At 44.1% G+C, this 13631-nt stretch overlaps 1 protein-coding gene across 2 annotated transcripts in view; it reads right to left on the minus strand.

Moving 5' to 3' along the window:
* AFF2 (ALF transcription elongation factor 2) overlaps positions 1-13631 on the minus strand; it is a 589532-nt gene that overhangs the window by 41042 nt on the left and 534859 nt on the right. For both annotated transcript variants that reach the window (XM_051968827.1, XM_051968826.1), the window contains exons 9-10: positions 9309-9468; positions 2165-3241 (exon numbers count right to left, since the gene is read on the minus strand). In XM_051968827.1, coding sequence (XP_051824787.1) covers positions 2165-3241; positions 9309-9468 — 1237 coding nt within the window. The remainder of the gene's footprint in view (positions 1-2164; positions 3242-9308; positions 9469-13631) is intronic.

The following is a 13631-nucleotide window of genomic DNA, read 5'->3' on the forward strand; positions in this document are numbered from 1 at the left end:
GAGTTCTTTCGTTGGGTGTAGCTGATTCAGTTCATTACTGCTCTATTGGAACTGATTTGGTTCATCTCATGGTTGAAGAGGGCCACGTCCAATAACAATACTATATTATGGTCAGTTCTGATGAAGTATGTAATGTTCTTCTGGTCCTACTCATTTCACTCAGCATCAGTTCATGTAAGGCTCTCCAGGCCTTTCTGAAATCATCCTGCTGGTCATTCCTTACAGAACAATAATATTCCATAACGTTCATATACCACAATTTACCCAACCATTCTCCAATTGATGGGCATCCATTCAATTTCTAGTTTCTAGCCATTACGAACAGGGCTGCCACAAACATTTTGGCACATACAGGTCCCTTTCCTTTCTTTAGTATCTCTTTGGGGTACAAGCCTAGTAGAAACACTGCGGGATCAAAGGGTATGCACAGTTTGATAACTTTTTGGGCATAGTTCCAGATTGCTCTCCAGAATGGCTGGGATGTGTTCACAATTCCACCAACAATATATCAGTGTCCCTGTTTTCCCACATCCCCTCCAACATTCCGCATTATCTTTCCCTGTCACTCTAGCCAATCTGACAGGTGGTATCTCAGAGTTTTCTTAATTTGCATTTCTCTGGTTAATAATGACTTGGAGCATCTTTTCATATGTCTAGAAATAGTTTCAATTTCTTCATCTGAAAATTGTTCATATCATTTATCATACCATTTATCAATTGGAGAATGGCTTGATTTCTTATAAATTAGAATCACTTCTCTATATATTTTGGAAATGAGGCCTTTATCGGAACCTTTGACTGTAAAAATGTTTTCCCAGTTTATTGTTTGTAATGATGCCTTTTATATACCATAGATGTCTGACTAAACATTGGGCAGTAGAGAAAAAGCTGAATTGAGGTCTGACTGGTTGGGGAGGTGATGGAATGGAAATTAGATCATATGACTAACCGTCAGCCTCCCTCTTTTCTCTCTCATGCTGATCCCCAAATGAACAAAATAGAACCAAAGTTGTAGCCATGGGTACAAATCTTGGCCAAGCAGATAGCTAATACACTAGAATGCTAGGGCCCTCTGCAATCCACAAAAAGCATGGGATCTTTTCTGGCATTTTCCCTTGGTTGCCCATAATTTAAACTTATGCTGTGGGAGGTAGTCATTTTAACTAAGAAGAGAACTCCAGGTTTACTACTACCTGCCACAGAGTTTCTGCCAATTGTCATTCAGGAAACAGGCTCTGAGATTTCACACTGATGGCAGATAACTTTAGTAATGTTTTCAAAAGACACCAAGGTTTCTATATTGTGCAGTACAGCAGCTTTGCTAGTGTTGGGAGGCTCAGGAGATAGTGAATGAGGCAGGCCTCCTGAGCAGAAAGCAAGCATTTCTGAATCCCTCCTCACTACCTAAAAAGCCATGGCAGTAAAGCCTTTTCCCTGAGGAATAACCTGAATGATGTGTTGATGTGAATGAGGAGAAGGAAATGTCATTGAAAAGTTTGTTCCAGTCTCCATCCTCAGAGTACCCATTGTCTACCTGGGAGATATGGGGCTGTTACGAGCCAAGACTATTATAGAAACTGAGGCTCAGCCTTTCATTTAGCCACTCTCTTCTAGGTTTTCCATACTATTCATAGACAGCATCCCAAAGATCACTGTTGCTTGGGATTTTGTTTTGATTACATCAAAGTGAACCAGAACTTGTCATAGTATGTACATGATCATCAGGGAAAGATCATTGTGATATTTCTCTGTGTCTCTGCAGATGAAAAGGAAGGAAGAAGGGGAGAGAACTTTTTTTTTTAAAAATTGGCCATGGTGGGCAAAGGGTGAAATAAGCCATGAAAGCAGTGAGTACCTCTCAGGCACTGAACCTCACATGAAGACATGGCAACCCCAGAAAAGGGGAAACTGTCTCTTTGTCCATTTCATTCACCTGGCGGAGGATCAACTGCAATTCCTGACTAACCTGAAGCCCACAACTTGTCAGCAGGCAAATGGCCCAATCATACTTTATTCCTTAAAAAGTCATTACCATCCGAAATGGATACAGCCCTTGGGACTGTGCTCTACCAGGCAGTGTGATTTTGTTGTGCTTGCTGACAGTCTTGAGGGTGGCAAGGACCTTGAACAAGGGACAACCCAAATAGCCGCTTAGCTGACCTACCTTGTACTTCCTCTTGTTCTTGGCCGGCACCTTTTCAGCAAATGAAGGACCAGGTGACTCTCGGGACTGTGGGGGCTGTGCTGGCTGTGTCTGTGACTGTGGCTGTTTTGCGTTATTTTCTCTGGCGTCGGTCTTGGCGGAAGTGGTTTCAGGCGGTTCTCGGCTAGGTACTCGAGACAGTAAGCCAAGATCTATTTTGACCCAAAGTGAATTAGCGTCGTCATAATCGTGTATTGGGGACAGAAGTTCAGTTTGCACAATGGGCAGAGGTGAGAAAAGCTGCTCCTCCACTTCAGTGGTGGTGGCATCCATGCAGATGCTGCTGTTACTGCTGCTGCTGCTTCCGGTTAAAGTGCTGACATTGACAATGCCATTGCCTGGAGCCTCCTTCGGTTTGGGGGCACTGGTCGGAGTGGGACAGGGAGGCCCCGATTTAACCTGTAAGGCTTCATCTTGGTCCGTGTTGGAGTCTGAAGTTGAGGAATCGGTTTCAACAAATTCTCGAGATTTGGGAACGATTTTTCCAGGGCCTCTCAACTTCTTCTTTTCGGCAATAAATGCTGCCGTAAGTTTGGGTTCTTTCCTTGGGGCCAGTTTTCCAACTGCAGCTCTGTTGCGTGCTTTGGCCTGCTCTCCGTGTTCCGGTGTGTCTTTGTCTTTGGGAGTGTTGCTGGGATGAATATTTGGTCTAGGCCAGGGGTACTCTTCGGTGCTGGGTGTCCTTTCGACCTTTTGGGGTTGCTTTTTGCCCATGATCTTCTGAGAGCCTGTTTCATTTGGAGCAGGTGACTTCTGCTTAGAGTTTTTGGCCTCTAGAGGAGGTGGTGGTTTCTGGATGAGCCGTTGGCGAGCTTTCTCCCGGAGAGGGCTCAGCAGGGGCCTCTCTTTGGGTTCGATCTGAAATAGGCCAGGATTGACTTTTCCTTTATTCTGTGCTTCGGTTTGTGGGGTGATGGAAAGTAGAGAATTATTCTCACTGGATGTCTCATTTTGGTTGCTTATAATTGTTTTGTTATGCGGGTTCACTTTGTTGAGCCATTTGTCCAGCTGCCATTTGTTGGTTGAAGGAGGCTCTGGCTGTGGATGGCAAAACAACACAAAATTAATTGGACAAAGGCCTTGGCGTATTGACATTTGGATAAGGAAGGTCAAAAGCACTCTTAGTTATTACTTCGACTGCACTGCTGGAGGTGCAGGAGTTTAGTGTTGTCCAATCACTGCTCCCCCCTCACCCTCCTCACAACTCAGATTGAATGTCAGTAGCCATTTCTGCTTTGGCCAGAAACCCTGAGGGTCTTCCCCTCCCAGATTCCTTCTTTCATTTATTTAGATTTTCTTGGATTAGGTGAAAGAGGCCATTTTTTCTCTTATTTCTTATCTAGCCATACACTGCTTCAGTCAAACTGAGGCCTGTTGAAGACCTTAGCTTAAAAGGGCCAAGGTCTTGGCCATCTCTGGTCATCCTGATCTATAGCTGGCTCTGAACAGGAAAGGGAGGTAGGTGCCATTGCACAGCCCTCCCTCATTTCAGTCTACTTCACCCACAGGTCATGGCATCGCTTCCCTGATGTCAGGGTCCTTTATGAGAATGAAGAACAACCAACAACCTCTGTGAGTGGAGCAGGCCCCCCTAACTGGAATTGGTAAGTTGGAAGACCTACTTCCCTCCGCTTCTTTCTCTGCTGTCCCTGGTCTTGTCTTTCCCCTAAGTTTCTCCCTTCCATCATTCTCTCACCCCTTCTCCCCTATTTTCCCTTTGTTCTGTAGCCCTCCTATCTTTCTCTTTCCTTGTTCCCTTTCTTCCCCTTCTATCCCTGCTTTCCTCCTCCTCTCCATACTTGCCTTCCCTATGACCTCTTGACACTTTTCCCCTGCTCATCCCTTCTTCCTCTCTTGTCCCCATGTTTCCTCTTCCCATACTTCTTTCCCCTCTCCTTCTTTGTCTTTTGTCCCTATGTTCCACCTTTTCTCTGTACTTCTCTTACTTTGCCACTTCGTCCTTCTTTCCCTATGTTCTTTGCTCCCTTACATTTCTCCCTCTTTTCATACTTCTCTCCCCTTTGCCTTCTGTCCCTATGTTCCACCTTTCTCCATACTTCTTTTCCTTTTGCTCTCTCTGCTCTGCCTTTCCTCCTCCTTTTCTCCCCTGGCTTCTCTCCATTTTGCCTTCTTTCCCCTTCCCTCTCTTCTGTCCCTCCATGCTTCTCAGCCCTTTGCCCCCTGCTCCTGTCCTTCCTTCTCTTCCCTTCTCTCTCCTTTCCCTTCTATTTCTGTTCCACCTCTCCTTCCTCACTCCCTTTCCTTTTTTCTGTTCCTAAGTTCCACCTTTTCTCCCTACTTCTCTCCCTTCTTTCCCTTTGTTCCTCCCCTCTCTACTTGTCTTCCCTTTGACCTCTTGGTCTTTTGCCCCCTGCTTTTCAATCCTTCCTTCTCCTTCCCTATTTACTCTTCTCTTTCACTCTCCTCCCAAAATTCTCTTCCTTCACTCTTCCAACCTTCCTTCCTCACTCCCTACCTTCCTCCTCCTCTTCATACTTCTCAGCCCTTTGTCCCCTGCTCCTGTCATTCCTTCTCTGTTGTCTCTATATTCTTCCCTCTCCTTACATTTCTCTCTGCTTCCCAACATTCCACTCTCATCCCATATTTCTCTTCCTTTCCTTTTCTGTTGTCCCTATCTTCTTCCCTATGTTCCTCTTTCTCTTCATACTTCTTTCCCCTTTCCCCTCACTCCTCTTCTGTCCCTAAGTTCCACCTTTTCCCTACACTTCTCACACCAGATTTCTCTTCTGTCCTTAAGTTCCATCTTTTCTGTTGTCCCTGTGTTCCTCCCTTTCTCCACCTTCCCTACGTTTCACTCTCACCTCATATTTCACTTCCTTTCTACTTTGCCTTCTCTGCCCTTCCTTTCTCCCTTTCTTCTTCCTACCTTCCTCCTCCTCTCCATACTTGTCGACCTCTTGGCCCTTTGCCCCCTGCTTTTCAATCCTCCCTTCCCCATTGTCCCTATATTCTTTGCTTTCCCTACATCTCTCCCTCTTCCCATACTGCTTTTCCCTCCTTTTCATTCACCCTATATTTCTCTTCTTTTCCTTATATTCTATCCCTGAGTTCCACACTATCTTCCTCACCTTCTCAGTCCATATTTGTATCCCCTTGGCCCACTCTGCTCTTCCAACCTTCCTTTCTTGCTCCCTTCCTACTCTTTTGTCTCTATGTTCCAACTTCTCTCCATACTCCTCTCCTTTTGCTCACTTCTCTTCCCTCTTTCTGTCCCCTCTCTACCATTCCTGCTGTTCCTACCTTCTTTCCCTTCTGTCCCTCCATTCCACTTCCTCTCCATACTTCTCCATTTTCCCTAGGTTTGTCACTCTCCCTAAGTTGCTCCCTCTTTCCATCTTTCTTTTCCTACCTACTTTCTAACCTTCTCTTCCCTTCTCTCTCCTTTCCCTTTTGTTTCTATGTTCCACCTCTCCATACGCCTCCTTCCTCACTCCCTTTCCTCATTTCTGTCCCTACATTCCACCTTTTCTCCACTCTTCTCTCCCCTTAGCCCCCATCTGCTTTTCTTACCTTCCTTCCTCTCTCCATACTTCTTTCCCCTCTTTCCATACTTTTCTCCCTTTAGCCTTCTCTTCTCTTCCCTATGTTTCACTCTCACTCCATATTTCTATCCCTTTGTCCCCCTGCTCCTGTCGTTTCTTCTCTGTTGTCCCTATGTTCTTCTCTCTCCTCACATTTCTTTTTGCTTTCTCTTCCCTACTTACTCCTAATCCCCATCTGCTTTTCCTACATTCCTTCCTCTCTCCCTACTTCTGTCTCTATGTTCCACCTTCTATCTACTTTGCCTTCTCTGCCCTTCTTTCCTTTATTATGCCCCTTCCTTCTCTGTTGTCCCTATGTTCTTCGCTTTTTCATTCTTCCACCCCTACTTTCCTCCTCCTCATACTTCTCGGCCCCCATACTTCTGTTGTCCCTGTTCTTCACTCTCCCTATCCCTCTCTGACCTGTCTTCCCTTTGACCTCTTGGCCCTTTGCCTCCTTCCTTCTCCGCTTCCCTATGTTCTACTTTCACCCTGTATTTCTCTTCTTTTCCTTCTTTTCTATCCCTAAGTTCCACACTCTCTTCCTCCACCTTTCCTCTCCCTCCATACTTCTCAACCCTTTGCCCCCTGTTCCTGTCCTTCCTTCCTCCTGCTACCATTATCCTCTTTCTCTCTTGTCCCTATGTCCTTCCCTTCCAGCTCTTCTGTTCCTCCATTCCACCTTTTCTCCCCATACTTCTTTCCCCTCCTTCTCTTATCTTCTTTTCCTTCTGTTCCTACGTTAAACCTTCTCCCCGCCCTCTCTTCCTCTATCACCTTTGCACTCTGTCTTCTCTCCTTCTTTCCCTAAGTTCTACCTCTCCATATTCTTTTCTCCCCTTTGCCCACTCTGTCCTTTGCCCCCTGCTCCTGTCCTTCCCCATAACTTTCCCTCCATCCTGCTCCTTACTCCCTTCCTCCACCTTCCCTCTTCTTCACCTTCTACTCTCACTCCATATTTCTCTCCATACTTCTCTTCCCTGCTCTCCTTATGTTCCTTCCTTGCTCCCTTCTCTCTATGCTCCTCCCTCTCTCCATACGCCTTTCTCCTTCTTTGTCTTCTGTCCCTACGTTTCACTCTCACCCCATATTTCTCCTCCTCTTCTCTGTTGTCCCTATATTCTTCGCTTTCCCCTCTGTCCCTTTGATCCCTGTTCTTCCCTCCTTCCTTCTCTGCTTCCCTACATTTCACTCTTGCCCCATATTGCTCTTTCCCTAACTTCCATCTTCTCTTCATACTTATCCTTTGCCCTTCCTATATTCTCTTCTCTTCCCTCTTTTCCTCCTCTTCTGTCTCTATGTTCTACCTTCTCTCCCCTTTGCCCCCATCTTCTTCCCTCTCACTAAGTTCCTTACTCCTTTCCTTCTCTGTTATCACTATCTTCTTCCCTCCTTCCTTTTCTCCTTCCTTCTTCTTCTCTCCCCTTTTCCTTCTGTTCCCATGTTCCACCTTCGCTCTCCTCTCAATACTTCTGGTTTGGCCTTCCTGATCTTCCCCACCTTCCTTCCTCTCACTCTCATCCCAAATTTCTCTTTTCTTCGCTCTCTCCTTCCTCACTCCCTTATCTCTCCTTACGTTTCTCCCTCTTTCCATACTTTACTTTCCTTTGCCTTCCATCCCTAAGTTCCACCTTCTCATCATACTTCTCTTCTTCTATCTCCTTTGCACTTTATTGTCTTCCCCCTCCTCTCCTTACGTTTCTCCCTCTCCCTCCTTTCCCTTCTGTTACTATGTTCCACGCTCCTTCTCTGGTATAATTCTCTTTTCCCCCATTTCTCTACTCTTCCTTCAGCCTCTTCTGTCCCTACTTTCCTCCTCTTCTCCTTACATTTCTCCCTACTTCTCTCCCCTGCTTTTCAATCCTTCCTTCTCCTACCTTATGTTCCACTCTCTATATTTCTCTCACTTTGGCCCACTGTGCTCTCCCACCCTTCCTTTCTCACTCCCTTCCTCCTCTTCCCTTTGTCTGCTCTGTCCTTCCTGCTTTTTTTTTTTACCTTCCATCCTTTCATTCTCTGTCATTTGCTCCCTCTCTGTTGTCCCTATGTTCTTCTCTTTTTCTTTGCCCTTCCCTCTCTCCATACTTCTTTCTCTACCTTCCCTCTCCTTCCTTCTCTGCTTCTGTACCTTCCACTCTGAGTTCATATTGCTCTGCTCACCTTCCTTTCTCACTCTTTTCCTCCTCTTGTCTCTATGTTCCAACTTGTCTCCATATTCCTCTCCTCTTTGCATCCTTCTCTTCCCTTAGCCTGTCTGCTTTTCTTACCTTCCTCCCTTCCTTCTCTGCTCTCCTCTCCTTTCCCTTCTATGTTCCACTTCTCCATACTCCTCTTGACCCTCCTTCCTTGCTCCCTTCTCTTCATACTTCTATCTACTTTGCCCTTCCTATCTTCCTTCCTCTTTCTCTCCTTCCTTCTCTGCTTCCCTATGTGCTACTCTCACCCCAAACTTCTCTTCTGTTCCTAAGTACCATCTTCTCTCCAGACTTTTCTGTTGTCCCTATGTTCCTCCCTCCTTCCTTTCCTTTCTTTTTTCTTCCTTCTCTGTTATCACTATCTTCTTCCCTGTTTCTTGGCCCACTCTGCTCACCTTCCTTTCCTCCTCTTCTGTCTCTATGTTCCAAGTTCTCTCCATACTCCTCTGCCCTTTGCCCTCTCTACCATTCCTACTGTGCCTACCTTCTTTCCCTTCACTCTCCTTCTCTTGATACTTCTATCTACTTTGGCCTTCCTGAACTTCCCCTCTATATTTCTCCCCATTTACCCTCTCTTTCTTGCTCTTCTGTCCCTCCATTCCACCTCCTCTCCATACTCTTCTCTTCCTGTCTCTATTTTCCTCTTCTCTATACTTCTCTGCTTCCCTAAGTTTCACTCTCACCCCAGATTTCTCTTCCCTCTCTTCTGTCCTTAAGTTCCATCTTCTCTCCCCTTCCTTACTCCCCTTCTGTCCCTATGTCCCATCTTGTCTTCCCTGTGGCCCCTCTGACTTTCCCTCCCCCTTTGCCTTCTGTCCCTAAGTTCTGCCTTTCCTTCTTCCTTCCTCACTGCCTTCTTCCTCTTGCTCCTTTGCCCCCTGCTTTTTTGCTCCTTCTACCATTCCTGCTTTTCCTTCCTTTCTTTCCCTATATATTCCACCTTGTCTTCATACTTATTGCCCCCTGCTCCTTCCTACTCTTCCTGCTCTTCCCTACCTTCCTTCCTCTCACCCCAAATTTTTCTTCTTTGCCTTCTCGTCTGTTCCTAAGTCCCACCTTCTACCCACACTCCCTTATCTATCTTTCCTTATGTTTCTCCCTCTCCTTTGCACACTGCTCTTGTCCTTCCTTCTCTGTTATCACTATCTTCTTCCCTCCTTTTCTCCTTACATTTCTCCCTCTCCATATTTCTCTCCCCTGTGCCTTCCTTATCTGCTTCCCTCCATTTCACTCTTGCCCCATATTTTTCTTCTTTTTCTTCTTCCATGCTTTTCTTTCTCTTCTCTTCCCCCCTCCTTCCTGACTTCAGTGGAAGAAAAAAGGAACATAGAAGGCCCCAAGTGGCCTGCTCACCAGGGCGTCCCTTACCTGAGGAGTATTGCTGCGGGACTCCTCGTTGCCCTCGCTGTCACTTGAGGAGCTCTCGCTGTCAGAATCAGACTCCGAACTGCTGTCCGATTCACTGGAGCTTCCAGACCCCCCACTGGAGGCGATGACCATGGGCTCCGGGACAGGCGGCAGCGTTGTGCTGAAAGAGAAAAGGGGCATCTTTCTCAGCGATGTGACAAGGATGGCACGCTCTGTCATTCGCTAGGTGCTTACAATCCATGCTTCCCATTTTTTCTTTGCTTGCAAAAAACCCAAGAGGTGTGCTCTGTGCTCTTTTGGGGTTTATGTCACCGAGGACATGAGATAGCCATATGAGCATAGGGATTCCCAGAAGATGAACTCAACCACAGACTATGCTAATTACTTGTTTGTGGACATTATTTGATGTTTGATCAATTTTATATATCATTCCTCATTTTTCTTTTATGTTAGGAAAATAAAGACCTTTCTCTACTGTCCTTCATACCCTTCACTTGGCCCTGCTTGATTAAGGGACTACAGATACCCTTTCCCAATTTACAGATGAGGAAATTGAGCCCCCTTCCCAAAGTAAGCTGATGGCAAGAAAGTGGTAGCGGCAGGAATCAACTCCAGCTTTCTCCTGACCCTAAAGTCATTAGTCTTTCAATTACTATCTGCCTTGTCTACATTGCAATATATGATACATTATCCCTAATAATTCAAGATACATTCATGAAATGGGAGCTCTTGGGGGCAGGATAGCAAAGTCCTTGGTACATAGTAGGCACTTAATAAATACTCTATGACTGACTCCAAGTCTCAATGGTTCTTTTTACCTGATAGTTTTTTGAACACTGCAATAAGACACTGAAATTAAAACTGTTTGCCATAATGGTATTAGAAGGAAGGAGAAGGAAGGGAGTAAGAGCAGGATGGGCAGAGAGGGCAAAGGGGAAAGGACAGAATATAGGAAGAGCAGAGAAGAAAGTTGGGAAGAACAATGGAAAGAAAACCATACAAAGTTGACCAGTTATTAATAAAATAAAGGTCATTTGGTGTTATTTTACATATCAGCTACAGCCCAAGGTAGTTAGCTACCAAGTAGCTGAGACTTTGGATTTTACAAAGATTTCATTATGAGCTATGATGGTTTTCCCCACATTTCTTTGAATTAATTCCTTTGAAGGAAACACTTCTGAACCTATTACACCTGAAATAAAATGGATGTTTCCAAAGACACAAGTGTGCTGTGCATGAATCCCTGCAATTTTATTTGTAGTTTTAAAGTCATCAATTCCTCTGAGGACCCAGACCAGATTCAGACTTTGCACTCACATTTGTTTTTAGTCATCAACATTCACAAATATTGGAATATATAGAGGACAAAAGAGAATCATATATGAAATCAATTTCCATGTTTAGTTTGTTCTGAACTTCTCCATTTCATATCTATAGTTTTTGTTATCTTGATACTTTTTCCTCTTTTTGGTTTCTCCATCAATCCCTATCCCCAGTACACCCTCTCTTTTAACAAAACCAATCAATGCATTGGCCATGTCTGAAAATGATCTCACCTCTGCTCCGCTGGCTATCTGCCAAGAGGCGTCCCTCATGCCTGTGGAGGAGCCAGAGGCCTACCTAATGGAAGAAGCTTCCAGTCTGAGAAGTTCCCCCCACCAAAGTTGCTCAAATGGTTTTCATTCGCAGCTATAGTGTTACTCAAATACAGGGAATACCTTCCTACAAAGCCCATACTGCTCAGGAGAATCCTATTGGCCCAATTCTCCCCATAAAAATTATTTATTGTTTTGTGTGATCAAACTGTTGCAAGTTGTACATCTATAAGGTTATAGAGGGATTCTGATGTAAATGGTCTGAGGGTTTATAGATAAAGAGAATGTTGGACCTGGTGGGAAGCCTAAAGATCACTTTGTCTCATACCAGCATCATGCTGAGGAGGAAGTGGAGCTCCTAACATTTAAGGGGTATCCAAAACCCAAAGTCCAGCTGCAGCTTAGGCAGACCTAAGGCCAGAACCAGGAACACCCCATTCTTCATTAAATCATATCTCTTTGAAAGAGGGGACCAGAAGGGGCGGTCATAAGGAAGCACCTCGATTTGTAAATTTGAGCTAGCAAAATGTTTGCCAACTGACAGAATTCCCTGCTCTCCATGTTTGTGTACCTGCATTTCAGAATGTGAGGGCGGATGAGCCGGAGTTTTTCTCTTCTATTTTTATGGCCTCTTTAATTTTTTTTTCTTAATTTAATTTTCTTAGAAATGAGGATGCCCCTTCCCTGCTTTTCAAATAAATGTCTCCCTTCAACTTACTTAGATGATCCCACAAGGTTGGGCCAAGGCTGAGCTTGGGAAAGATGACTGAAGGGGAACAGTGCTCGTCTAATTATTTTCTCCCAGTGTTGAAGCAAGCTTCCCTTTCTCATCCCCTAGTCAAGCTCTTTCAGCCCAAAGACCATGTGGGTGGCCACTCTTGTTCCTTTTTCCTCTGACTTCAGACCCTGGGCTAAAGGGACCCTGAGGTACAATTATTGTGGAAGCCGGATTGAACCGTGGGAGAAACATGAGGCTTTCACTCCTTTCTTAAGCCTAAATTAGTCCATACTCTCCCTTGTGCTTCCCCCCCCCTCCCCTTCACACAAGTCTATTCTTCTCTAAGATTACACTCTATAGGCTGTGAAGAAAGCCATCTTTACCTGCTGGTCAGGAAGGAATTTAATCTCTTTAAAATCTACTGGACTCTAAATGCTGGAGAGGCTGTGGGAAAACAGCCCCATTGAGGTCCTGCTGCTGGAGCTGTCAACTAGTCCAATCATTCTGGAAAGCAATTAGGAACTACGCTTCTTAAAAAAAACAAACAAACAAACAAAAAAAAACCTAGGAAACTGTGCATACTCTGTGGCCCAGTGACATGCTACTAGGTCAATACCCCCAAAAAGATCAAGGGAAAGGACCTCTAGGTACAAAAATATTGACAGAAGCTCTTTTTGTGAGGAAACTGAGGAGAAATGTCTGGACAAGTTATGGCATATGAATGCCATGGAATACTGTTGTGCTGGAAGAAATGACAAGGGGCAGTGCAAAGAATTGGCAATTGACTGGATTTCCATGGATTGGGGAATGGCTAAATAAATTGTGGTATGAAAATAAACCCACATAAGTCATCAGCCTTCTTATATATCACTAATAAAACCCAACAGTTAGAGTTTCAAAGAGAAATTCCATTTGCAGTAACTACTGATTGTATAAAATGTTTAGGAATCTATCTGCCAAGGGAAAATCAGAAACTTTATGAGCAAAACTACAAAACTTTCCACACAAATTAAGTCTGATCCAACCAATTGGAAAAATATTAAATGCTCTTGGATTGGGCGAGCAAATACAATAAAGATGACCATACTACCTAAACTAATCTATTTATTTAGCGCTATACCAATCAGACTCCCAAAAAACTATTTTAATAACCTAGAAAAAATAACAACAAAGTTCACATGGAAAAACAAAAGCTCAAGAATTTCAAGGGAATTAATGGAAAAAAATCAAATGAAGGTGGCCTAGCTGGACCAGATCTAAAATTATATTATAAAGCAGCAGTTACTAAAACCATCTGGTATTGGCTAAGAAATAGACTAGTTGATCAATGGAATAGGTTAGGTTCAAAGGACAAAACAGCCAATAACTTTAATAATCTAGTGTTTGACAAACCCAAAGACCCCAGTTTGGGGGATAAGAACTTAACTGTTTGACAAAAATTGCTGGGAAAATTGGAAATGAGTATGGCAGAAACTAGGTATCGACCCACACTTAACACTGTACACCAAGATAAGGTCAAAATGGGTTCCTGACCTAGGCATAAAGAATGAGATTATAAATAAATTGGAAGAACATAGGATAGTTTACTTCTCAGACTTGTGGAAGAGGGAGGAATTTATGATCAAAGAAGAACTAGAGATCACTATTGACCACAAAATGGAAAATTTTGATTATATCAAATTGAAAAGTTTTTGTACAAATAATATTCTTTCATAACCCCATACCACAATTTATTATTCTATAAGAAATTATGGGTAGAATGCTCTCAGCAAAACCTGGAAAGTCCTCCCTGAGCTCCAAGTGAAATGTACTGTGTACATAGTAATAGCCAAGTTGTGGGATGATCAGCAGTCAATGACTTTGCTGTTCTCAGCAATACAAGACTACTTTAAAGGACTTATGACGGCAAATCCTGTCCATAGCACGAGAAAGAACTGACTGTGCCTGAATACAGACTGCAGCATGCTTTTTTCTTAGGGGTTTTGTTTTAAGGGGGCAGGGCAGAGATCT

The sequence above is a fragment of the Antechinus flavipes genome, chromosome X, assembly GCF_016432865.1.
Source record: "Antechinus flavipes isolate AdamAnt ecotype Samford, QLD, Australia chromosome X, AdamAnt_v2, whole genome shotgun sequence".
Taxonomy (NCBI): domain Eukaryota; kingdom Metazoa; phylum Chordata; class Mammalia; order Dasyuromorphia; family Dasyuridae; genus Antechinus; species Antechinus flavipes.